We start from the raw sequence: 27,553 nt of genomic DNA, 5'->3' as shown, positions 1-27,553 counted from the left end.
AATTCAAACAATAACAAAAGAAAATGTAAGTGCAATAACTTACAGTTGTAAATCACACAATATATATAGAACATGAACGAGCTTTAAAGTAAATAATTATTAAAAGTGATTCAAAAGCCATACATTTAGCTTTAAGCCATCACAACTATTTTAAGTTCATTTACATATCAAAAACCCAAATATATCGCATTTTATCCCCAGACCCACAATACAACAAGATCAAGAACCCTCAGTCACACATAAAATAATATATTTCTAATTAGGATATTTTACAATAAAAAAAAAAAATTTTTATTTTTTGCAAGAAAGGAATCCAATGAAATCCATACATGTGACCACACACAAAACAAAGCATTATATTATTCTAGCACTTGGATATGCCTGCTTCAGTAGTATCAGTTTTGGGAGATGGGACAGAGACTTAAGAATCTCTGGAGCTCATCTGCAAGGTACTGTCTGACAATTAACATTTCCTTTGGGTAATGTACAATCTGAATCATTTTGAGGACTGTTTTAAGAGTATCAGAAATAAATGTGATGAGTTGTGTTCTGTTATGTGCAGATCATGGAAGAGTATATGTGCTGATATTACATGATAACTAATGATAGTGTTGACCTGAGCTTCATCGACTCCCATCCCGGTTCCACAATAGTTAAAGATAGGCTAACACAGAGCCAATGCTGCTCTGTTCTGTCACAGAATCCCTCTCTGCAGATGTCTCGGTGTTAATTAAAAAGGTCACCTGAGAGCACGGGTGTGCATTGACTCAGAGTCTCTGAAGGCTAATGCTTTGGCTGGGGTAGTAGGCCAGACCCTGTTCAGCATGGGGCTTTGAAAGAAGAGCCATGACAGCTGAAGGGGAAGCATGTGCAAGGCATGTTTGTTTTGCATTTACTCTGCACACAGCTGTGTGGATTGTCCTTTCCCAGAACACCGGAACACTATAGTCACTTCACCCGCTCCGCAACCTCTTAAAGGCCAAAGTAAGAGCGTCAGGACTTCTAATTCTGCACTGCCAGAACTCATGTCTCTCAATGAGGATTGGTGTTTGGACTGCTGCTCTGATGGATGGATTCAGTGCTGGTTTTAGTCATAATGAAAAGCACATTAACATTTTATCACTAACTTTTTTGGCAGGTCCCTTGGTAGGTAAAGTGATAAGATGCAGTGGACACTTCTGCCAAAAAATTAAAGAAGCATGGCTCAAAATGAAGGCCCTTACACTTTTCATTTCATATCTGGGCCATGAGTCACGAGACTGAGCAGCAGTAAGCAGGTGATCTCTAATTAACTTTTGACAATGAGGTTCATTTACAAGGTGATTATTATATGATATTTTATCCAAAGCATAGTATATTTTTGAGTTTTGGAAGCCTAGTTTTCTGTCATTCTAAAACGGAGCTTGATACACGATTCCATGTTGTGTCACTGCTCTGGTATTATAATAAAAAAAAGTTGTGTGTGTGTGTGTCTATATCTAAGTATCTCCAGGGATCTAGATAAGCTGCACCGCAGAATGAAGGAAAGGAAATGTGGTTTTCATTACAAATTAGAAATGGCTTCTCCAAAGGGCAGAACGTATCCGATTCATCTCCATATTTCAAACCGCTTTCTATGTTTTACCTGACCTAAATCTGACTTTGGAGAATCAGAATGATAGTACCTTGCAATAGTGCATGCTTGATATTTCTGTCACCTCCGTGCATGGCAATGTCAGTGATTGTATGCAAAAACCCAGCATTGCTTCCACCCAATCAAAGCCCTAGAGGATGTTGCACAGATTGGCAAATTAATAGTTTCTTTTTAGATACTGCAATGAGGACTTCTGCCAAAAAAAATGAATAAAGCATGGCTCAAATTTCAGACGGCAACATTCACTGAAAAAAATTAAAGCGTATCATGATATTCATAATGCAAAAAAAGAAAGTGTTGGCAGCCTGTTTTTGCATCCTTCATTCTCTGTAGTTCTTAGTTATGTTTGACATTCAATTTGACGGCTTGTATGATGGATCCAAGATTTGTGACTCAGAGAATGATGCTGTCATATTTTATCCAAAAAGCTTTAGAACAAATTTTTCTTCCAAATTTTTTTTTTTAAATGTGGTAGCTAAGAAGAGAAAGATAGATTGCAATGTGGACAGAGACCACCACCTGTAATTTGATGGTGATTAACTATCACATTGGGATTGCACTAGCAGATTGCTCTTATCTTTTTTTCCGGGGACTGCTGGTACTGGGGCACACAATTCATCAAAGCAAGTGAAAACCTCCTTGGAGTGCCTAGTTACCTGCAAGAGAGTTATGCCTGTCTTTTTCGGCTGATATCTGGCACCTCCAAGCCCTCTTAAGTCTATCATGCCTGATGCGCAGCTCCCAACAGGCTTTTTCAAGTGTTTGATCCCTTTTTAGACCGTGGCAAGTGTAGTACTTATCCTAAATAGCTGATAACTGAATTAATATGAACAAACTAATCCATGTTGGAGTGATCAGTGTGGGATTTTGTCAGGTTTTATATGGGAAGTCCAATTTACCCCAATTACTGCATATATGTTTGGATAAAGGCTGCAGTGGGAAAGTTTTTATACTGTGAGAAACTCTATTTTCAGTCCCTTTGGAACTGTCTAGGCAGAGATGGCATATTTAGAATAGGAGCCCGTGACAGAACAGGAATTGAACAGGTTTTGATCATGCTGAGATGAAAACGAAGCCAGATGCCTTTAGATAAATTGATATATGTTTACAAATAGGACACTAGTGGCGGATAAGTGCAGTTTTTTTTCCCCCCTATTCATTTTTTATTCGTTTAATTCTTTCATGCATTCAGATGTCAAGTTTCTGTCTTTTTATTTCTTTCTTGTTTTAAAGCCAGAACATTATCAGTTTTATGATCTCTGATTTTTCTCTTGTCTCTATAGACTTCAAATCCAAATAAATCTCCCGGTATCTCTATTACTTATTTTCTTTGTCAGTCCACGCACTCCTTTTTCCCAGTTCATGCTTTTGTGGCTAACTCGTGTTCACATTTGATCATCCTTCTCTTGTTTGTTGACGGACTTCAGAGATAATGTCATGTAGCCCAAGAGATGGCTGCACTGTGTTCTTTAGCTTTCATTCGCAGTGTCGCGATGCTGGAGGATTTCCGGTCGGGGTCCATGTTTAGATCATACCCATTAATGCCAGTGCTCATGCCTGGACTCCCAAACAAGCTGCCCATGTGTGCCTGTCCCATGTGACCTCCAGGACTGGGCACCCCCAAGAAGTCAGACACTCCGCTAGCAGCGTGTGGATGTGGAGGCATGCAGGAAGTGACTGAGTCGCAGGGTACGACGCAGCCAGGGACCGGAGATGATGCACTACTGCTGCCTATCCAAGAAGGGTTCTGAATCTGCAACAAAGACAAATGCAGAAGGTTAAGGGTATAGGGAGTTTACATTCTGCAATCTTAGCATTAATACCATTAATGTGCTTATAGTCATGAGAGCATTTATCAAGTCCAACTACTCTTGTTTTTAAATACTGCATTAGTGAAGCTGCAGAATCCTCAGTGGTACTCGATGTGGAGATTTATCAAGAGCTGTGAGGCATTCATCTGGTCCCATACTGAGTAGGAGCTGCTTGCCTAGTGTGGAGGAGGATTGCCTGTCTCTAGACGTTCCTTCGACACCCAGAGAAACCTCCTCTGCTGAGCAGAGGGAGCACAGAGTGAATTGATAGGGCTGTGTTCTGCTCTGGACCTGGGGAGGTGGGGGTCTGAGGGAGATGAAAGCCCTCTCAGGGAGATGCCCCAGATGTGAGCAAAGCTGCATTCCACAGCTGCAGGCGTGCTCCCCAAAGAGCCACCTCTGCCCTCCGACCCAGCCACATATTCATAATAAATCCAGGAGATTCTTTGGCTCTCCTGTGAAGGCTTGCCGTCTTCTGCCACAGCCCACAGACCTGACCTCGACATTGTGCTTCCTCAGGTCTCACAATTGTCCAAGTAACACAGATTGTTTTTCATCGTTCAACATTTAGGTTTTAGAAAGTTAACTTACTATTCATTAAGGACATTTTGATGACTGTCAATAACGATTGTCAATAATGACAACACATGTATTCTTAATAATAGTTCTTAATAGTAATCTTAATTCAGCAGTGCTGGAAAAAACAAAAAGGCTTAAAGGTACTGTAGGGAACTTTTGTAAAAAAAATATGTTTTACATATTTGTTAAACCTGTCATTATGTCCTGACAGTAGAATATGAGACAGATAATCTGTGAAAAAAATCAAGCTGCTCTGGCTCCTCCCAGTGGTCCTATTGCCATTTGCAGAAACTCCATCGCTCCCGGTAAAAAACAACCAATCAGAGATGCGGTCCGTAACTTTGTTTGTGTTCAAAATGTAGAAAAATGAACATAATAAGCGAGTACACCATGCATCCATTTTCCAAACCATGTTTTAGCTTGTCCTGAATCACTAGGGTACACCTATAATAAGTGTTTATATTCGGACTATTTTAGATTGCTTTGGGGGTACCACGGCGGAGTAACCCAGTACCTTTGTGATTCTTCATAGACATAAACAGAGACATAATTGAGTGCCTCATCTGGGCACTTGAAGCACACTTTTTATTTTTGTATATTTCAGTGTGAACACACTAATGACTTTTATACTAAAAAGTGACCTAGATTAGTGCATAAATTGGGATGCACCTCAAAAGAAACGTTAATGGAATCTTTTAGATATTTATTTTTCATTTACATCCTCAATAAGCATAAATAATAATCATTAATATCCATTACTGATATTTCCTTAACTTTCAGCTGTTATTGATGATAGTTCTCTACCTGAGCGTAGTTCTCAGGCCGAGTTAGAAGGGGCAGTTCATAGGCCGTGGAAAAATGTGTCCGGACCTGCTGCATCTGTCCGAACCGCTCTCTCTTCCGCCACTTGGCTCTGCGGTTTTGAAACCACACCTGCAAGACAGACATCAGTCCTTAATCATGAGAATCTCATTAGTGATTGATTAAATAACATCACAATAACTGGCCACTTGTGGTGTTACATCTTAGATGGGGAATGTTTTCTTAGTGGAGATTTACTTACACAGAGTGATAAACATCCATCATCAAACTTCCCATTATTACACCGCAAGTACAGATCATGGTGTGTAACTCATTTGGGATCAAATGTCTAGATGTAATTTTGATTCTTTTTATTGATTTAATTTTTTTTGGTGCCACTTGAGTTGTAAGTCTAGAGCTAATGTAGGAAACACCTCTGCTGTATTATTATACAGCACCTTTTCCTGGAAACAGTTCGGTGAGACCTGGCCGTTGTTTGATCTTGTGTGAGCTGACAGACTGTGATGGACTCCTCTGAGTTTCTTTTCGACTGGGGAAGTCGTGGCCTAATGGTTAGAGGGTTGGACTCCCAATCGAAGGGTTGTGAGTTCTAGTCTCGGGCAGGACGGAATTGTGGGTGGGGGTAGTGCACGAACAGCTCTCTCTCCACCTTCAAAACCATGACTTAGGTGCCCTTGAGCAAGGCACTGAACCCCCAACTGCTCCCCGGGCGCCGCAGCATAAATGGCTGCCCACTGCTCCAGGTGTGTGCTCACAGTGTGTGTGTGTGTTCACTGCTCTGTGTGTGTGCATTTCGGATGGGTTAAATGCAGAGCACAAATTCTGAGTATGGGTCACCATACTTGGCTGAATGTCACTTCACTTCACTTCTATCAGAGCCATCAACAGCAGCAGGGGGCTGGGAGGAGAAAGCAGGAACCCACCGGGGCCAGAGGTCTCAGAGAGCAGTGTCACTCCCCCTGTTCCTCCACCACCTCCATACGCTTGCTTTGTTGGATTAGGAGTTTGCTGCTCAGTTTTTAGAAAGGAAAAGGTGAATCGAAAATACAAATTCGATCATTTACTCACCCTCATGTCATTCTGGACTTTTCTTTTTTTTTTTTTGCGTGCATGCATGCAATGAAAGTCAGTGGGATCACTTATATGGAAATCAAGACTGAAATGTTATTCCAAATATCATTCAGTTTGATAGAGGAATGAACGTCACACAGGCTTGAATGACACGAGAGGGTGTAAATAATGCAGCATTTTTGACTGAACTATTTCTTCAAGAAATGGTCAGTACTAGATTTTATCTGGAAATGGTACTCTTTCTTTCTTTTTTTTCTTTCTTTTTGCTTTTCTATAGAAATATGCATTGTTTCCCTGAATAGATGGGTGTTATCTGGAGCCCTGGGAATTAGAGAACAAATTACACACAAAGTGATTTCTCATGGGTCGCAGTCTGAAGAGCTGCCCAAATTCCATTCTTTTAATCCGGGATCTTCTCTGTTTAGAACTATCTGTTTATTGATTTGTGTAGTGGAACGTTTTTCTTTTTCATACAGAGACTTTCTTTTGTCTTGCAATCTCGATTCGTCACGGAGCTTGAACTTGGATCTGGGTATGGCTCTTTGGTCAATCAGTTTGTGGTTTTTGCATGTATTGCCAGCGAGATGTCAGCGTAACCTGATAGCACCTCAGCTCTGCTTGCACTTAATGTGGTGGTGGACATCAGCGTCCCTTGGCTCCACATCATATGTTTGTAGAGCTTAACTGCCTCGAGAAAAAAGACCATTTGTTTTCCGAATTGCAGAGATTTTTTTTCAGCAGACATCATCACTCTTGTGGCTCGCCGTGTGCGTCCTTGTGTCCTTGTTTGAATGTTTTGAAATTATTCTAGTTGTTGATGCTGTCTGGGCATCTTTGAATGCTAAAATGTCTGTTTAACATGCATTGTGTGCACCATCATTTGGATTTTAGTCTTTATATTTATATTTTCTCAAACTGTCTTCCCCTTCATAAATCTAAGTATGGAAGTTGGGAGATAGAAAAGAAAGATGGAAGAAAGTACAAAATGGAGTTTGTTTTCATTCCATGTTTAATTTCCTGACTCTTAAGCTCCTGGATTTCCATATCTGACTCTCCAACCCAGTAGAGGCACGTAGACGAGTGGTAGAAAGATTGCCTTATTCCTTTCCTACTGATGAGCCATTGCTGAGGTGTGTAGTATATGCATATACCAAAAGCTCAATTAAACTAGACTGACAGGGAGAGAGAGAGATTATAGATGGGGAGTTATTTGGGTCTTTAGTTCAGTCACAACCTTGGCCTTGCATTTTGTCTTCTTAATTTTCTGTCATTCGTTCCTTTGCTGAATTAGTTCAAGGCTGCCAGTTAACAAGTCAACTCATTTTGACCAGCACCTGTTCGAAACAGCAGAAAAAAGTCTCTTTGTTAATCTTTTGTATGTTGTCCATGCATGCTAGTAACAGTAATTGGTAAAGACGTTGACAGCTAAAGCAGCTTAGAGGCTTATTATGGAGCTTTATTTATGTTCCAGCAGCAGGGGAGAGAGAACAGAAACACTGAACTAAACCCAGGAGAAAAGGGGAAAGAGCAGCTTTGAAGTCCAGAGTAGCCTTGAGGATTGATGGTCTGCCTCTGCTGTCACTCAAGCTCACCTCTTTTACTTAAAAAAAAAAAAAAAAAAAGATTCATTTTTAGATTTTTTTTTTCTTGAGCCTCCAGAACTGAAAAATGCTATTTATAATAATTTATTTCTATGTCTAAGTAGTTTTTATTTGGTCATCAGGTCAAATTATATTTTTAGATGAAAAGGTTGACTGTGTTTAAGGCTTTAACCTTTGACTAGATGTGTGTGTGTGTATATATATATATATATATATATATATATATATATATATATATATATATATATATATTATTATTATTATTATTATTATTATTATTATTATTATTATTATTAAATATATCAATATTATCAGATTTTTCTCTTAGGAAGGTAAAAACAAACCAAAAATGTTCTGCCAATTTGTGTTTTTAGTATAGTACACTAGCAATTTACAATGCTACTTAGTTGTAAGTCTGTTTATATGCAAGTACATTTTAGTTTTTTAATAATAATAATTATTATTATTATTTGACTTCAGTAATACAGGAGAATAAAGAAGCAACAGGAAATGATGAGAGCAGAAGAAGGGGGTAAGTTCAGCAAACCAGACTCTTAACTAAGCTTGCTTTTTGCCAAAGGAATAATTCGTTTGTATTTAATTTCATGTTGCTGCACAAAAACAAAAGCTGTGGCTAACATGAGAGTTATGTGTAGTTAATTATTTTTTTTCTGTGCTGTCCGAGAGTAGATAAGGAAAGGCTGCATTTTAAAGTACCAAAAAGATTTGACTATTTGCATTGTCCCTGAGCCATCATTGTTCCTTGAATGTTTCCCTTCTTTCTTTAGTTATAGTCAAAGTTGTTTGCACGTATGTAGGTCATAAGCAACCCTCACCACATGAAGGAGCTTCAGGCCAGGTTCGCTCACCTAACCTTGAGAGCAGGGAGGGACACATTCTTTCTTGAGTGGGACATTAATGAAAGAAAAACAGTGTAAATCCAGGGCTTCTAAGTAAAGCGCACATTTGGGGTCGGGTAAAGGGATCTCCCGGTCTGTCTGTTGGTGCAGGAATGCAGCAGTGGGGTTGCAGGGATTATATGCAAATGTAGGAGTGGGTGTTGGGTTGGGTCGGGTCACATAAAGGTTCTGGTTTTCCAGAGCTAGGCTGAGTTTAAAGCAGCTGGGCTCCGAGGTTCAGGTAGAGGCTTGAGATAAAACCAGACTCTGGACATGTCTAATCTGTAAGCCCTTTTTCCTTTTATTATCTCTTGTGATGACCAACCTTTCCACTTTTGCCCTGCATTCTCTATTTATATGTTATAATCATGGCGCTGAGTCCAATATCCCTTTGCAAGATCCTCCCTCATTTTGGAATACAAAAAACTCAACTCAAGACTCGTGTTCATCTAGGCTCAACGTTAAAAGTTATTTAAAACAGGATTTGATTTGGTAGTGGATATGTGGAGTTAACGGGAGTTCACACCTGTACTCGAGCTTCTGTCAGGTCAGTCCTCAGTGCGAGTTGTTCCCGGGCGTAGACATCGGGATAGTGTGTTTTCTGAAAGACTTTCTCCAGCTCCTCTAGCTGATAGCTTGTGAAGGTGGTACGGTTGCGTCTTTTCTTGCCCTTGTTGCTCTCTCCCTCAGCCTTGTCCAATGGAGAAGCCAATTCTGAGTTTGACTGCTGAGGGCTTTTCACTCCTGACTCCTTTACGCTGAGGTAGCTGCCATCCATCCCTGCAGGATCACTGTTTTGGGGCAACTCAGAATCTGTCAGCCCTGTGCTCTCCTTACCTGTAGACAGAAAAAGAGACAGAGAAGGGTTATTACTTACTAAAGTAGTGTGAGGAAAGCAATTCTGCTGGACTTGCCATTAGATAACCAAAACATTTTGTTTTAATGACATTTTATTTATTATGGGTACTTGAGGGAGCATATGAAGAGTTCAGATGCAAAAACCTCTAAGTGCCATCTGAAATTTTCATCTAAAATTACGATTTTTAACCAGCTCCTATTCTTAGGTTGAGAAATTTTACTCTAATGGCAATATGCAGATTTTTTTCCAGGCTATTAAAGTGAAATAACTGAACATAAATATATAAATTTGATAAAAATCCTATTTTTAGATGAAAATTTCAGATGGCATTTAGAGGCTTTTGCATCTGAACTCTTCATATATCATATCACATCCTGAGTTTGAAATTAATTAGCTTGAACATACCCCTCACTACACAACAAATAACAGCGCAGTGGTTTCCTTTGCATTGAAGCAATAGCGAAGACTCAGACACTGTGATCTTACTGTCAAGCTGAACTCTCCTGATTTCATACACTTTGAACTGACCAAGAGGAAAGAGGAAGGAAGGATATGGCAGGATGAAAGGATTTCGTTTGAATAATATGAAATTCAGATTTCTAAATATATTTCTATATACAGTATTGTTCAAAATAATAGCAGTACAATGTGACTAACCAGAATAATCAAGGTTTTTCGTATTTTTTTTATTGCTACGTGGCAAACAAGTTACCAGTAGGTTCAGTAGATTCTCAGAAAACAAATGAGACCCAGCATTCATGATATGCACGCTCTTAAGGCTGTGCAATTGGGCAATTAGTTGAATTAGTTGAAAGGGGTGTGTTCAAAAAAATAGCAGTGTGGCATTCAATCACTGAGGTCATCAATTTTGTGAAGAAACAGGTGTGAATCAGGTGGCCCCTATTTAAGGATGAAGCCAACACTTGTTGAACATGCATTTGAAAGCTGAGGAAAATGGGTCGTTCAAGACATTGTTCAGAAGAACAGCGTACTTTGATTAAAAAGTTGATTAGAGAGGGGAAAACCTATAAAGAGGTGCAAAAAATGATAGGCTGTTCAGCTAAAATGATCTCCAATGCCTTAAAATGGAGAGCAAAACCAGAGAGACGTGGAAGAAAACGGAAGACAACCATCAAAATGGATAGAAGAATAACCAGAATGGCAAAGGCTCAGCCAATGATCACCTCCAGGATGATCAAAGACAGTCTGGAGTTACCTGTAAGTACTGTGACAGTTAGAAGACGTCTGTGTGAAGCTAATCTATTTTCAAGAATCCCCCGCAAAGTCCCTCTGTTAAAAATAAGGCATGTGCAGAAGAGGTTACAATTTGCCAAAGAACACATCAACTGGCCTAAAGAGAAATGGAGGAACATTTTGTGGACTGATGAGAGTAAAATTGTTCTTTTTGGGTCCAAGGGCCACAGGCAGTTTGTGAGACGACCCCCAAACTCTGAATTCAAGCCACAGTACACAGTGAAGACAGTGAAGCATGGAGGTGCAAGCATCATGATATGGGCATGTTTCTCCTACTATGGTGTTGGGCCTATTTATCGCATACCAGGGATCATGGATCAGTTTGCATATGTTAAAATACTTGAAGAGGTCATGTTGCCCTATGCTGAAGAGGACATGCCCTTGAAATGGTTGTTTCAACAAGACAATGACCCAAAACACACTAGTAAACGGGCAAAGTCTTGGTTCCAAACCAACAAAATTAATGTTATGGAGTGGCCAGCCCAATCTCCAGACCTTAATCCAATTGAGAACTTGTGGGGTGATATCAAAAATGCTGTTTCTGAAGCAAAACCAAGAAATGTGAATGAATTGTGGAATGTTGTTAAAGAATCATGGAGTGGAATAACAGCTGAGAGGTGCCACAAGTTGGTTGACTCCATGCCACACAGATGTCAAGCAGTTTTAAAAAACTGTGGTCATACAACTAAATATTAGTTTAGTGATTCACAGGATTGCTAAATCCCAGAAAAAAAAAATGTTTGTACAAAATAGTTTTGAGTTTGTACAGTCAAAGGTAGACACTGCTATTTTTTTGAACACACCCCTTTCAACTAATTGCCCAATTGCACAGCCTTAAGAGCGTGCATATCATGAATGCTGGGTCTTGTTTGTTTTCTGACAATCTACTGAACCTACTGGTAACTTGTTTGCCACGTAGCAATAAAAAATATACTAAAAACCTTGATTATTCTGGTTAGTCACATTGTACTGCTATTATTTTGAACAATACTGTAAAGCTGTGATGGTCCATGTACTTTTGCATCCATTAATTTTTTTTAACCATGACAAAAAAATAAAATAAATAAATAACAGTAAGTTGTTACCTGTAAATGTTATGCTAAAAAAAAATTAACATTTGTTTTTTAGCTGCCAAAAACAAAATACTGCCCAAAAGAATTATTTTCAGATTTTTATTTATTACTTTTTGTAACTTTATAAACAAAACAAAAATGCACAAATTAATATCGAAAATGTTTGATTTTAACAACTTTTCTTTGGCAAAATTAAAAGTGTTTCTCCCGCACGTTCAGGGTGTGTTTCGTAAAAACAACTATGGTTGCAAGTTCCGTTGTTAACGATTCTTTTGGGAAACACACCCCAGCTTAGTTAGAGAGGCTCAACTAGAGCCATCTCTGGAACAATGCAGAGACCAAATAAAAATATGATTTTAAAATAGACAATGAAGAATTTTGGGGAACTTATCATCATACAATTATATATTGGAATATAATTTTGTCCAGAATCAAAATTTTGTTCCAGAATCAAATCACTGAGGGTGCTTCTGAATCAGTGAGGGTGCTCTAACATTAATGTATGCTATTTTGACACATTTTTGCCCTGTTCATTAATAGTGACATACTGATTTGCCGCATATGCCGCAGTCACTGGTCCTGTTAGCATCATGAAAAACAGCTTCTGAATGAATTAGCCAAGAAAGTGCGTAAAGAGCACTCCCTTTTTAATAATTAAAAAGCTGTCTCTCATTTCAGTTTATCACGATCTCACAAAGTTCCTTTATAATCAACAAAGCTCTACACTGCACAATGAATCTCTTATTTACATCAAGCTACACTTTGTTTGTTATGATGAGAGTGTGAAGCACTTGTGGATCCTAACTTAAAACAGTTGGCCATTGCATTCAGGGAATCAACAAGACATGTTGGTGATTGGCTACATTGATTAGTGCTACAAAAACATGTTGAAAATGGAAATTTCCAAGCTTTCCAGAATTTTATATTTGCCAGTAGCCTATTTCTACTGATGTTCTCTTGCTTTTGTTTCATTCCCTCAAGCACTCCTGCAGAACCGGCCCTGAATACAGTTAATTGAAAAGAAACATTAAATGAGAATTTCATACATGTTTTTAGGCAAGAAAAATTATCAATATCATAAAAATAGCAAAGCCAAAGGTTTTCACAAAGCAATAGTTTACTGGTAGCCACTTCAGTAGTGCCAGAGGTCGCTTATAGCGTCTGTATAGAGATGCTAAAAAAGCTAGAAAATAAATTTAGCATTTATATACATTAAAAAAAAGCTTTATATGATTTCTAAGATATTAAATGAAATATGCATTGTGAACAATTTATTTTCTGGGTTACAAAAAGGGTTACAAAAAGAAAAATGAATGGACACAAGTCCTTGGACCCAGACCCCTGTGACAGTTAATCTGAATGATTTGTGTGTGTGTGTGTGTGTGTTTTGTGTGGCTGGTAGATGTTATAAATGGCCAGTAACAAAAATGTTGTAATTGGTGAGTGAGTTAATTTCAAACCCATATTATATTATGTTATATAATTATACATATTATCATATTATATCATTCTATATTATTTTATACACTAATTTATATGGATATAGCCTGTTAGATCAAGTTTTGTCATGACAAGATATATTAACTTATATATCTATATATAATAATTAACTAAATTCAAATTCAGTTAATATTAATAATTAAAATCTAGTGTGATTCCAGTTTGTAATCTATTTTAGCAAAAATATGTAGGTTATACTTATAAAATATGGGTGTTGTAAACTAAAAATTTACACTTTTTACAGCATTTTTAATCTAGGCTCAACTATACTCTGTGGTTCATCATAAATTCATATTTGTTCATAATACTTTAACTTTAAAAATAGCAATTGTATTATTATGAATAGAAATGAACCTACATTGATATAGTCCATTATGCCTGCAATGCACCAAATTATGTTAACAAAGTATACAACCCTATTGTTTTATCTAAGCATTACCTGTGTAATATTGGGCAAGGCAATGTAGTGTTGTCCTTCATAGTTCTTCAATCACAATATTTATATGATTCCATAACTGGGTCTGTAGTGAATGTATGAGAGAGTCCATGGCTTGATGTCAGACAAACAGCAGCAATGGCAGCCAGTCTCAACTCATAAATCAGCTGCTCATGTGAAACAGACACCATGGCTTTAATTGCAGACTGATAGAAAATTACAAGTTTCCCGTCCAGGCACAATTCGAAGATTGCAGCCCGGTTTGATGAGCGCAGCCTCAAATGTACATACGGTCTGTGGCAAGGGTACAAAAAGGAGATTGGCTCATAATGAGGCCTCACTAGCCCAGCGACAAGACTCTAGAGTGGTAATTTTCTGCGTCAAGCCACTGGAAACACACAGCAGCTCAGCTGTGAAACCCCAGTCAGCATGTCGGTCATAAATTTAGTCAGATCAATGAATGTGAGGATTCCAGTAAATTAGGTCATTTCTACAGCTCTCTCTCAGTGCTCATTACCTGTCTGTGCTCTGCGGAAGAGCTATGACGCTCACAAAATTGATGGCTGTATTGGCAGACTTTAGTCTCTCTCACTCGGTTTCACTTACTTGGCTGCGAGGAGGTGTATGGTGTAAAGCTGGATTAGTGTTCCTTTGGGAACATTCCCACTGATGTGATCCAATGGCGACCCTGAGCTTTATGTTGTACTTTAGCACTACATTCATTGATGGAAAGTTATTTTAGGTGATGCAGTGTTGAGGTGTGTTCGTTTTCTAATGTGAGACTTCATTAAAACCTTCTCAGTTTTAAACTGAGGGGCAGATGGGTAAATGCTGTGGTTTCCACACGGTTTCCTCAGCACTATAGAGCCATTTTTTTTGTAATGCACAGGGCTGTAAAAAGGTATCGTGGTGTCCCTGGACACACAGGGCTGAAAAAAGGTCAACCCTTAAAAGTACGCTTTCCGAATGGTCATATTAGTACCTTAAGGTATGACCATTTAGGGGATAGTTCACCTTAAAACATAAAAAAAAAAAATAATAATAATTCATCACTTACTCTACCTCATGCCATTCCAAATCTGTATTACTTATTTTATTTTTCTACAGGAGAAAGAATTTAAAAATTAAATGAAAGTCTACAAGCTTTAAAGTTGTTTTGGACTATACTGACTTTCATTGTATGGGCTTAAACATTCTTCAAAATATCATCTTTTGTGTCCTACAAAAAACTTAAATCATACTGGTTTTGAACAACAGAAAATGGTGACAGAATAGGCACAAGCATGTAGCTTTGAAGGTACCACCAAGCTGAAGGTATAATGTTTGAAATGCTTTTTCACTCATTCACATGTGGTTTTTCTAGCCCTGCTAATGTGTGCAACTAGAACATGTTGGCAAAACCACCCTTTCGCTCCTCTAAGTTCTACTCTTTCGTTTGCCAGTAACCATATGAACTGTGATCAAGACAACTAATGTTTGTGGCTTTGTGAATCTTGTGTGGTGTCAATGATTTGAAAATTGACTCTGCCTAGGGAAAAAAAACATTATCTTGATATATAACACACTCCATGAAATGGAAACAGCTTTTTATGACATTAACTTTCAGTTGAATCTCTCTCTTAAAGGGACAGTTCATCCAAACCTGTCTGACGTACTTTCTTCTGTGAAACACAAAAGAGATTCTGAAGAACTTTGGGAACCAAAACCTTTTGGACATTTCTCTAAATATCTTCCTTTATGTGGCCCAGAAGAAAAACTCATACAGTTTTGGATCAACATAAGAGTGAGTAAATGAATTTTCATTTTTGGGTTAACTATACTGGCTTTAACTCGTGTTACTTTTCTTGACCACATAGCAGGTTGTATATGCTTCCTTTTGGTTGTCTCCCTATTTTGCCTTCTCCAGACAGACATGGAGCAGGCCTGGGGGTATAATGGCTCCCACATTGCCTCTTGTCCAGGACTGACACATCTTGTTAAGCAAGTGGGAGCAGCATATTTACTCAAACATAAATATTTTCAGCTTGTCCCTTCATATGCCTCACGCCTCTTGCCCCCACACTGAAAAGCTGACAGCCTGTTTGAAATCAGGGCCTAGCGATCAAAGGCTTTTATTTATACTCTGTGTCACTGAAGGCTTTCGGCAGACCTAGAGTATTGTGACAGTTTCGTGGTCCACCAAGGGTTCACCCCAGGCTCTCTGCTGCTCAAGGTGAACTGAGACTTGGCTGCCCCTGTAGCTCCACCATATGGGTGAGTAACACGACCTGCTTTCCAGGCAAGAAATCTCACGGTAAAATGTTTCTGGCAGAGTAGAAAAGTTTTGAATCGGAGCTCTGAGGGGGGTGGCCGATGAAGATTGCAACAAAAGTGCAGAGCTGAACATGCTCCTGCTGTGTAACCCTGTTTGTGGTGCTGTCACACAGAAGACTCATGATATCATATTTGGCTTTAGGAAAAAAAAAATTCACAGATGTCATCAGACGACTCTCCTACATTTTCCAGTGAATGCAAATGAGAACATTGTTTTAGCAGCACTGAAGAAATAAAGTGTTTTGAATATTGTCCAAACTGATATTTCTGGCACTGCCTGCAATAGCATAAAATCAGAACAAGGAAACTATTCAGAATTTTTAGATTTTTTGTTTTTATACAGGCATAGCTAGAGGCTAATTTTAAACTAGTTTGCTAATTCAATCTTTTGTAGATCTTTTTTGTATGTAGATGTTTGTGTATACCAGTATGTATCCATTGCTATTGACCACAGATTGTTCTGATTGTGCATGACATATTTTACATTTGTAATTATATTTTTGAATGTCTGAGAGTCTGGGAGGTTTGGAGTTGATATGAATTTGTTTTGTTGTTTGTTTATATGTTTTTGAACAAAGACCAAGTCTTTTAAGAAGGATAGCCAAAATACATTATCAACCGTAATATCGTGATTTATATTATTACATTTTAAAATAACTGTTTTCTATTTTAATATATTTTAAAAATTAATTTATTCCTAGAATGACAAAGCTAACTTTTGAGCAACCATTACTCCCATCTGTAGTCTCACATGATCCTTCAGAGATCATTTTAATATGCAGGTTTTGTATTGATGTCAAGAAACATTTATTTTTATTATCAGTGTTAAAAAGTTGTTTCCTTTTTTTTTTTTTTTTTACTGATGTTTTTTTCGTAATTCTTTGAACAAAATGCTCAAAAGACCAGAATTAAAAAAATAAAATAAAAAATTATATGTGTGTGTGTGTATATATATATATATATATATATATATATATATATATATATATATATATATATATATATATATATATACAATTTTCATTATAAATGCCTTTTAAATAATTGCAGAATAAACGCAGTAGGGAAAAGCTGTGTATAGGATTTTATTTCTCTTCAGGTGACAGAGTTTTTTCTATTTATAATTGCATTTTCCATGTGGAGATACAATTGTTTTTGTGTGTTTTCCATTTAATTATCTGTTCGCCAGCTTTTATAACACTGATTCCAAGACTGCACATCCATTTTTCTGCTTCCTCACAGAGGGATGTGTGAAGTCCTTTACTTTTCCAATGCAATGAGGTAAAACAGATATGACATCTAATTTCTTATGTTAATGCCTCACTGAATTTGCCAATAAGCATTATAGCAGTGCTATACAAACGTGGAAAGCTTTTTTCAACTCAGAAGTTGCCAGGGCAGGACACGAAGTTCGGCTCTAGGTTAGGAGATGGTGAGGTTCAGGAAAAAGACTAATTGGCTTTTTAACTTGAGTAGATACACAGTCGTATGCGTAGCAAGAATGGAGCTTGTAAACATATTTTACAGCATCTACTTTTACCTGTGATTCTAGAGTAAAATAACTTCAAATGGGTCGCAATTTGATACATCCTATAAATCATGAGAAAAGGGCACCACTATATATTTTCATAAGATATGCATGAATGGCTCACACAGTGGTTCCAGACCCACTCGCACTAAAAAGGTGCCTTGCCCCCAGTGAGAGACGCCAGTGGTTCCTGCCTCTATAGGATGTCGCTGCTCGACCTCATGAGTTAGCAGGGGTCAGATCTTTACAAGGGGCCGTCATTTAGTACCAGCTGAAAACGGGGGAACACATCAAAGTGTAATTTAACTAGCTGTAAAGCGGCAGGGCATCCTCTATGCTTTTTTACAGAATCTGATTGTTAGGGTCAACAGCAGGCAAATAAAAGAAACACTGTAAATTAGGCTACCTGGGGTCTCTGTGAAGGGTTAATAGTGACATACGCCAAAGCCTCTGAAGAAGTAAAAAAAAAAAAAAAAAAAATTAAACATATAAATAAGACATTGTTGGGCTGGATTTCATCTCTGTTATGACTGAAAGCAGATTGTAAAGGAAATGGGAGAAGACTGTTTGCTCATCTAAGCTTTTATTTTTATCTGTAATTAGGTTTGTATTCGGTGCTTAAAATATGGATTGAGTTGTAATAGGCAGCTTTGTGCTCTGAAGCCAGGCCAGCAGTCTGAACTTCCCTTCCGCTGTCTAATTATTTCAGGCTCTTACAGACGGACACGGCACGGAGAGATTGATAGGTTGTGATATGAAGAGTGGCTCCGGCTGGTAGCATATGGAAACGGTGAACGAATGTTTTTATTTTTATTGGTGATTGTGAGCGTGACACCACAAGATATTAGTAGAGATGGAGCCTCATTAGTAAATGTCTGCACACGCATCCATTTGCAAAACCAGAGCAAATCACATACTCAAAGACAGATGTGTCGACAGCAACTAACAGGGACTTTCTCCTTCCTTTTAGACTTGCTTTGTTTTATGGGTCACCTCTCATTCTTGTTTGATTCGGACTTCAGAGTGAACTGTGTGACTCTATCCAAAATAATGCATGAGATGGTAGTTGCTTCAGAGGGAGAGAAAAAAAAGTGAGGTATAGTGAGAACCCGATCGGTGTCCGCAGAGAAGTCCAAACACAGCACTAGTCCTACAGGACGATTTATCCCAGCAGGCTGCAGCAAAGAGCACATGCTGGGCAAGATAACACAGCATTTCCTTTAAGCTGCTTCTTGCGATAAATCACAGCTCGTCGGGCTCTCTTGGTATTTGAACTCAAGACTGCTAAAACCTGAGGATGAGTTTATCAAATGCAGTTTGAATCCATACACACTGTCAAAAGAAAATGCAGGGTGTCTTTGCTGGTTTTAGTAACACCAGTTGGTTAGGTTGCTGCCTTTCCAGCAATTATGATTACGGAGAGATCAGATTTGGTGGTTTTCTGAAAAATATAGGGAGGTAAAGTACTCCGTGTAAGTGCAGTATTTTGGTCATTTCGGCTGTGGCTTTTCTTTTGGAGCATCATTGGGCACAAATATAGCACAGATTTTAGTGAGTATTTCTCTGGTGCTAGGGTTACAGAATTAAATCACTTTAAACATGTTGCAACCCTCTGGCTTTTACTGCTCTCTCTTTTATTTATTTTTTGTTATTTTGTACCATTTTGTTTGTTTAGCAGTGGACATTGCATTTCCCAAATCATCAGTCTGGAATTTGCATGGCATTAGAAACCACACTGGAGCGGTTCTGTAGTTAACAAGCACCGTGGAATGCTGTCAATTAAGATTAAAAAAAAAAAAATACAGAAAAAGACCAAAGCTAAGGTAGAATATAGGCATAGTCATTTTTTTTACATTGTGTAATTTAATGTAATTTACCCTTACAGCATTTTAAACTCATGATTGACTGACTTCTGTGGAAAACCATATTTTCTGAATATAAAGTCAGTGGAGCCCAAATGTTAACATTGTTGTGTAAGTGACAACATTTTCATCTTTTTGTGAACTATCCCTACAAGAAATATAATAATTAATCGTGGTTACATTTCATGTTCTAAATAAGTTCCAAATCAATATTTAAGAATTAAAGCAACAAATTTCAAATATTTGCTTGGGCCTCAAATGCTCAGCCCTTTACTAGTAGTTGAGGAGCCATTACGTAATCTACTGGGGTTTGATTATGCTGTTTAAATAGAGGTCTTGTCTTTGAAGCGGACTGCTGGTGTGCCACATTCAGGCAAGCGCACTGAGGTTAATGTAAACTGTAAAGCCAAATTTTCAGCTAACTGGTAAAATGATCCCAACTCCTTGTCACCTCTCCTTAGATCAACAGACTATGGGAATTTGCTTTTTTTTTTTTTCTCAGGTTGTGCAGAAACTCTTTGACTTTATGGCCCAGTATGCTTATTCTTTGTTGAAATGGACTAAAGCCACAAAAGTAGGCTGATTGCTTCATCTCCTATTAAATGCTATGACTGTTATACATGTTAAGTGATATTTTGAAGTTTATTGGTTAACATGGTGATATTTAGTTAATAGTTATGTTATCGTTAATTTTGTATATTGCAGCACTATAGACATTGTAAGTCCTTACTGAAGCAAATTCATAAAATGCATGTTAATAATTAACACAATTGTTATCATTAAATATAGCTTTTTGGTAATCTAAAATGTTTTGTAAATTAAAAGCAACTGATATTCTTTAGGAATTTCAGTACAACGGCTCTACCTTTGTTTGGCATGTGCAAAATATACAGTATGTCTTTTTTTTCTAGTTATTTTAATTTAGATGATTTTCTTTTATTTATTTGTATGACAAAGGGAACTGAAAAAAGTGAACACTCAAAAAAATTCTGGCCCTTTTTAGAACATTTTAATAATTTTTTGTTCGTGTTGTTTTGTTATCCCTACATGCAGTATTTAATTGTGTTTTCCAATGGGGAAGAAAAAAGTCTTGCTGTTTTGTGAATGTTCATTATAGAAATGCAGCTGAGCTACTTCCTTTCATATAGTAATTCATCGTATCAACCAAACACAAAAAAAAACAAAAACAAAAACAACCTAGTTTGCCAGATTTACTAAGAGTTCAATACTGAAAAAGAAGCAATAACCGAAACCAAATTAGTCATGATGTTGCCTGTTGTACAAGACTGTCAGTCAAGCTATCATCGTTTTGATAAACTGCCAACTTCTTGTACTGCAAATATTTTAGCCCAAAAATACTTTAAAATGTTAACTTTCATAACCTATAATAATACCGAATTGCTTAAATACCTTGTTGACATGATATGAAACCGATATATGTGCTATGAGTGCACGTTTAATTGATGCGTTTAATGTTAATATCTCCATAAGTTTGTGATCTCTTCCATTAACATCTCAAGCCAAATGTAAATGCCGTGATGGTGACACATTGTGTATTTGTCCAAGGCATTTGTTTTACAAGGTTGTATGAAGTCATCATCGTTTGACATCTCACAGACTCCCTTTTGTTTTGGGCTTAGTCTTCATTAACAGGAACCTTGTCAATGAACTTCTGACCTACATTAGTGATGTTTTTTGTAAGGACAATTCTAGTGTTCTTGTTAGCTAAAGGTTGACAATACTGTGGTAAAACTGGGGTTTCACTGAAGAAGTGATGAAGGGCATCCTTTTAACAGGGTCGTTTTCTTTCGTTATTGGTGCTGACCACAGAGGAGGAGTTACTTAAAAGCTTGTTTTGAAAACCACATACCCTCTTCGACAAAATAATCATGCCCAGGAGAATGCAAGTCTAGTCTGTAAGCTACACTTGATGCTCGTAAGTATCATGGTTTAACTTCTTGTCTCTCTTCTTTAGGCACCACACCTCATAAAATCACTACACACAAAAAGGGCCTTAGCAACTTTCATTTTGGCCTAACAAATTTCTCTGGCAGGACATTTTGTATGTTGCTCTTTTGAGTTGCTGTAATTATGTCTCTTCAACACAAAATTAATCATTAACTTTTAACAAGTTCTTGTAAATTAACTGCAAATTGTAAAATTATATTATGATTTATTATTTGATAATCCTTATGGTTTTTCAGATTAGACAAAAATGTTGTAATTTGATTGCCCTAATGAAAGGTAGTTACCTGTATCGGACGGCCTCATCAGAATGGATTATTATCTTTTATGCTTCAAAATTGCTTTACCTAATTATATGATCAACATATTCTCTTAAAAAGGGTTATGTTTGTGGCAGCGTTCAGCAGTTACTTGTCCATCGCAAACATATTAACATCATATATATAGCACAAAAACAGTCATAAACTCATTCATCTGTAGAAATGGACAAACGTGTTTTCAGTTTAAGTACACAGTGTTCACTAACCTCTAGATCAATGATGTATTATAGAAAAATAAACTTATCCTCGGACCTGAGACTCTTAGATGCTGTTTTCTTTACAGGATGCAACCAAAGGCATGGATTCTAGCAGCCATTTACAAATAGTCATAAACAGAACTGGATACTGTTAAAAATATCTCCACTTTTTGTAACTGATCTCAAGCATTACCGGTTATAGACATCCATTTTTAAACAAACAAGTGTTTTCCCCCTGTTCTCTATTTTTCTATAATCCATCTCTACCACTGACACCTCTTCATATTAGCTACAGGCAATATCATACCTTGTGAGCAGATCAATTATTGATTGTTATGTGCTGGAAGATTGATTGGAACTGCTCGTTAACACTTTATAATAACTCCCATTTATGAACAAATATATTATTTAACGCATAATAGGTATATTGTATATTAATAAATTTTGAAATGTCATAACGTTTAATTTCATATAAGATTTAAATGTCTTTTTATAGGACTTTATCAATCTAAATCAACTGCTGGTCTGTTAAGCATTACATCATGTTATATTAAAACATACATATTGAAGTTATTGTAAAGGGTTTCCTCTTAAAACATCTTTACTTAAAATGAAACGAGCTAATTTAGCCATTCGCTTGTGAGGTTCTGTTAATCAACTCGGTTTTTTATTTTATTTTTTCTTCCTGTCAGAGCGGTTTTGATTAGTTTGGGAAATAGACTTTTATTTGACAACATCTGCACAACAGACCATTATTAAATCTAATGTATGTCGATATCTCACTGCGTCATCCGTTTATTATTCAGCGCTTTGCCGAAAAATGCAGCTGTTTGTATTTGTTCGATATGAAAATGTGAATGCGATCACAATAACTTAATTAGTATATCTCTAAATGTGTTACTAATAATCCAGTTGTTATTGTGTTGTTGCTGCTGCTTCTGCTGCTTTTTTATTTTATTTTATTCTCTTTTCTTTTTCACTAATAGCTACTCCTTCCCTTGTTTTCTTAGGCCTGGAACTAACTTGGTTAGCAATTCCTTATGCTCTTTCTTATTGCTGCCAGTGTTATGTGTTTTTCTGGTATCCTGAATTATTATTCCGTTAGCTCATATTACATGCTAAATAATAATAATTATAGCCTATACTACAAGACTGTAGCAGATGTCTGAAAATGCATTTTTCTTACTCTTGAAAGGCGATTCATGTTTTTATTTTAAGCTTTGTTTATAATGTTATGATATGTATTTGTAGTTGTACAGGCCTATCTTAACGAGGCATCCACATCGTGTTGGTGGTGTTTTTGAAATAAGCAGTATATTTCTACTCTGGAATGAACCTGGAACAATGCAGCCTTAGAAATGGCTTTAGTGATTATAAGCCTGTTTTTCTATTATTTTAAACTCTTAGAGCTTTATGATCGTACAGCACACTTGACGTTTTTCTTGTTAAATCGGTAAAAGTCTATTAATCTCAAACACATTAGTGTCAGTTTAAAATATGTGCATTGTTAGAAACGCATTAACTAAAACAAACATTTGCAGAAGACTTTTTATGGACACATTGAAACATTTTTCCAACCTCATTATGGGCTACCACTACCAGCTCTTTGGCTTCCGTGTCCCTCCTATTTTGTTTTATTTTGTTTAATTTTATTAATAAAAAGTTTATTCGTATAATAATAATAATTACTATTATTATTAAATAGCATGAGATGGTAAAGGACGGGAACCCTGAGAAAAGTTCTCGTGCATCTAATGCTGCTTCTTTTACATGCCCTCAGGGCTGTTTCCATCCACGAACAGTAGGCTAGGTTTTATCCACAGATTGCTAGAACGTGTTGAAAAAGAAACCCACATATTTCTTTCTTTCTTTTTTAATAAACGGTTATTGAAAATGAAATCACTCTACGGAGATTATTGCTGATGCTACAACATCTTTCAGTATTCAGTAAGTGTTTTGATTTAGTAGCCTATACTAGTTCAGTTCTCGGGCTAAAGCCTTCGATTTTTTTTATTTTATTTATATGGCATTTTCAAATATTTTATTGAATACAGCTAATTCCATATAAAGCACACCTTTTCGTTTTCTGTGTGCAGGAGTAGGCGCTTGCATATCTGTTAGAATTGGTTTTGGTCTTGGTTTGTTAGCTCAGATCGGTTTCCATATGATCCGAACCTGCAATCATGTCAGAGAAAATTTCAAAACGCTCAATGTGCAACTTGTAAAAGCATAGAATTAGTCGTCTTTGCCTTATGAGATGTGTTAATTCAGTTGTCAGATTCAAATCCAGTATTAAGTATTGTAATATAGATTATCGCATTAGATCTAATTTAATTCGGTCTTCAAAGGTAAAATGTAATAGCCGGGGAGGTTATGCATCTTCCTAATCATGTTACTGTGATAGTTGAGCCAGATATAGTAAGCTGTGAAGTCCATTGCATTTGCTTTGTAAATATTAGCCTACGGATGGACGGTATGATGTGATTATCAATATGAATAACTGCCTCTCACATAAAATAGCATTGTCTAATAGTAGATTTTTATTGAAGGGCTTTGCAGATTATCCTGTTTTAACGGAGTCATACAAACATTAATGTCATTGCAGATGAATGCTACGCGTAATAGAATCTTCTTGCACTCTGGCTCTGCATTTATGTCAGGAAAACAATCTTGAGTTGCTTCTCTCTGCATGCTAAGACTGTTATACAAATGCATCCTTTAAGACTCACCATAACACGCGATGAGTCCTCCGTTGTGTCCGCTTTCCTGCTGGAGTTTGCTGCTGTCTGGGGGAGTTTTGCCGGAGGACTTCTGCATGAAGAGGTGGTATTTGTTAAAGGTGCCTTCCCCAGCAGTGGCATCCAATGACTGGCATTCCTGCTGGAACGGGCTCCCAGATCTTTCCCCGTACGCCTGACCTTTGTGGGTCAGGAAAGCGGGGCTGTATTTGGTGTCACTCGCCTGGAATGTCCTGAAAGGGTTCGCCTGGTGATCCCTTCCTTGCGGTGCAGATGCGCTATAATATGAATCCATGGATGTCATCTCACAGAATGAAACGCACGTCTCTGCGTTCATTCCTAAAAAAAAAAAAAAAAAAAAAGTTTCGGGAAGAAAATTAAGTCCAAGCGTTCCCCCCACTTTCTTTCTTTCCTTTTTGGAGAGCAACGCGATCAGATACTCGAACACTCTTTCCCTCTTCCTCATACAAACGAATACACGCACACTCACACGCCCGCGCACGCATGCATAGACTTGTGCAACAACTGGCGTTGGTTATAAAATGATTCAGATTTTTTCCAGAAACGGAAAGCAAACCAAAAGCTAAAAAGCCCCCTTAAAGTTAGAAGGTGGTACGAAAAATGCGTCTTCTGAAGATGCAGCCCATCTCCTCGGTATAGACCAAGGCACGTCAAGACCTCTCCTCGGTTATTATGTAGCTAGATAAAATGAATGGGGGAGGTCAGACCTTTGCTAAGAAGAAAAAATGTTTTGTTGGAAATATGTGGGGGGACTTAACACATGACATTAATGTCATTAGGACATGAAATATGTTACTTGAATGTGAATGGCAACAAGGAGGGAGCAGTATAATGGTTGATTCGCAATGCTTTTGAATTAAACTTAACCTTGCCAACAGAGCTCGGTTTATATGTTTATTGTGTATTAGTCACTTATGTGTTTTCATTGTTAGGCTCTTATGTTTTTCTTTTGTGTTACAAATACTTTCTCAATTTAATTGACGTTTTATCTTTATAAACAAGTTCGTGGTGATCATTCAGTTCTGATATCACGTTTAACCTCATATATTGCCACCGATTTAATGACGTTTTAGTGCTTTTAAACAATTACAATTTCTATACTATCTCTATTGATTTAGATTCGAGCCAGAGCAGAACTTGTAACTAAATTATATTTTGACAGTCCCTTGTTTTCTCACTGCAAACACTATATCATGTTTCCTAAATGACGAATGTTTTAGCTTTCACATTTTTTTTCATTCTAATTGTGTAATAATCCTTCCTGAAAAAAAAAAAAAAAAACGTAGCCCGTAATTACGTGTTCATAATGTATTTGGTCTAAATGGCTGTTAAAAAATATATATGACCTTGCAGCAATGGTGATGTACAAGTTTTTGGCAACGAAAGATCCAGTCAAGTAAAACACAACCACTTTATTGTCATTTAATTATGAACATATGTATATTTTTTTATTCAGCAAACTGTCAGTCGGGGGTAAATAAAAAAAAATAAATAAAAAAATCGAAGAAACATTGTGATGATACTAAGATGCTCACTCTTGCCATCAATCGAACATTAACAACACTAATGATTTACTAATGTAAACTAATGTGACCTTTGCAGTTTTACATTTTATCCTAATTTATAGATTTTTAAAACACTGTTAATCCGAATCCACGGTTGAGATAAGGATTTCGAGTACTATTCATGGTCAGTATCGTTTTAGTATGTGAGATGTCTTTTAATTTGTATGCAGCAAACAAAAAAAAGGCTTACCTTAATTTTCTTTATCCAGATTTCTTTCTGCAACAACAAGCTATACTATTCGAGCCAGCCTTTTAAGTTGGTTAGGTAACGATTCGAGTAACCAGCGTGACATCTACATTATTGTAAGATTTTGCAATTGCTTTAATGTCTTTAATAAGTAGCCCACATCATGCATGCATAATAAATAAATAACTGGAGAGACGCTGATAGCGTCGTCCTCTGGTAAAGTAGGCCTACGCCTGCATTAGTTTAGAATATCAAAAGCAGAGGGGAAGCCTGGGCAAGATAACAAATCTGGCCAAACTACACATCCTAAACATATCCAGCAATGTCAGTAGCCTGTTCAGGGCCCTGTCTGATGCCAAACTGATTCAGCAAAGTGAAACACATGTGAGTAATTCTTTAAAAAAATGCATTATAAAGTATTCTCAGCAACCTGTGTCAAAATTATTAAAATATATATATTTATTTTGCGCCTGTTATTTTTGTATTTATTATTATTATTGTGCGATGGCTTGACTAAAATATTATTTTTGTCGCCTAAATTTAAAGTGATTTACAATAGTGTTTGTTCTCGGTGCCATCGAGATAGTGATAGAAGATAGTGAGGGGAAAACAAAGAGCGTCATAAAAAAGTGTCAACAAAAGCTGCGTTCCTTATAAAATTCAATAGAGCATTTATTTCTGGTTCTGCATTGAAGTTCTCTCTTACACCAATCCTTCCGCTATCAATGAAATAACTAAAAAACGAAAAAAAGAAGGGATCATTGTGTCCACCGCAACCAAATCCTTGACTTAATAAAGGAAATACGAGCTTAATTGCTTTTCTGCAATGAGTTGGTTGCTTGCAGTTGGAACAATACTGAGATGAGTATTCTATTGCTAATTACCCCAGCTGTCTTGCATTGATAATAAAACACATTACTTTTTTATTGCACTGTTTATGGTTTCAGCACTGATTTACAGTTAAGCTTTAATGTAGCCTAATTATCTTTATAAACAAGACATTATTTTTCCCTTTATTTAATTTTGTAATTATGATCTTGATCATTGTGTTCTATTTATTTAATATTTCCACGTTCTCATAGTTTATTTTATTATATTTTCGGATTATATTTTCGGATTACTGGATAAACCAGTAATTGTGAATTAAAGTGTTGTTGACTGATTCTGCGTCTTGTTTGCAGTGTACAATCGAATGTGGAATTATGTACGCAAGTGTTTTATGTATTTTCATTTCGCAAAGAGCAGACTCCGAGGACAGTTCACGTGCAAATGTCTGTCGCAAAGGTTCACTTTCAGAAAAAAGTGCATTGATTAGATTC

General features: G+C 37.0%; 1 protein-coding gene across 1 annotated transcript; it reads right to left on the bottom strand.

Moving 5' to 3' along the window:
• Positions 1–777: 777 nt before the first annotated feature.
• Positions 778–25,411, bottom strand: LOC113052038 (homeobox protein aristaless-like 4). Its single transcript, XM_026216305.1, has 4 exons — positions 24,453–25,411; positions 8,943–9,253; positions 4,828–4,956; positions 778–3,386 (listed from the first exon to the last, which is right to left on the bottom strand). The coding sequence occupies exons 1-4, from the start codon at positions 24,925–24,927 to the stop codon at positions 3,069–3,071; spliced, it is 1,233 nt and encodes a 410-aa protein (XP_026072090.1). The 5' UTR covers positions 24,928–25,411; the 3' UTR covers positions 778–3,068.
• Positions 25,412–27,553: the final 2,142 nt, after the last annotated feature.

This window comes from Carassius auratus, chromosome 32 (assembly GCF_003368295.1).
Source record: "Carassius auratus strain Wakin chromosome 32, ASM336829v1, whole genome shotgun sequence".
Lineage (NCBI taxonomy): Eukaryota > Metazoa > Chordata > Actinopteri > Cypriniformes > Cyprinidae > Carassius > Carassius auratus.
Note: the sequence above shows the minus strand (reverse complement) of the source record. Positions and strands in the feature narration are given on the sequence as shown.

What these genes read in the sequence shown, in the direction of transcription:
- LOC113052038 (XM_026216305.1), bottom strand. Translation starts at nt 24,927, where the DNA reads ATGAGGAAGAGGGAAAGAGTGTTCGAGTATCTGATCGCGTTGCTCTCC. An exon ending in TGACAGAAGCTCGAGTACAG is followed by an intron (nt 4,957 to 8,942) that starts GTGTGAACTCCC and finishes TCTGTCTTGCAG; the next exon opens with GTGTGGTTTCAAAACCGCAG. An exon ending in GGCCTGAGAACTACGCTCAG is followed by an intron (nt 3,387 to 4,827) that starts GTAGAGAACTAT and finishes TCTTTGTTGCAG; the next exon opens with ATTCAGAACCCTTCTTGGAT.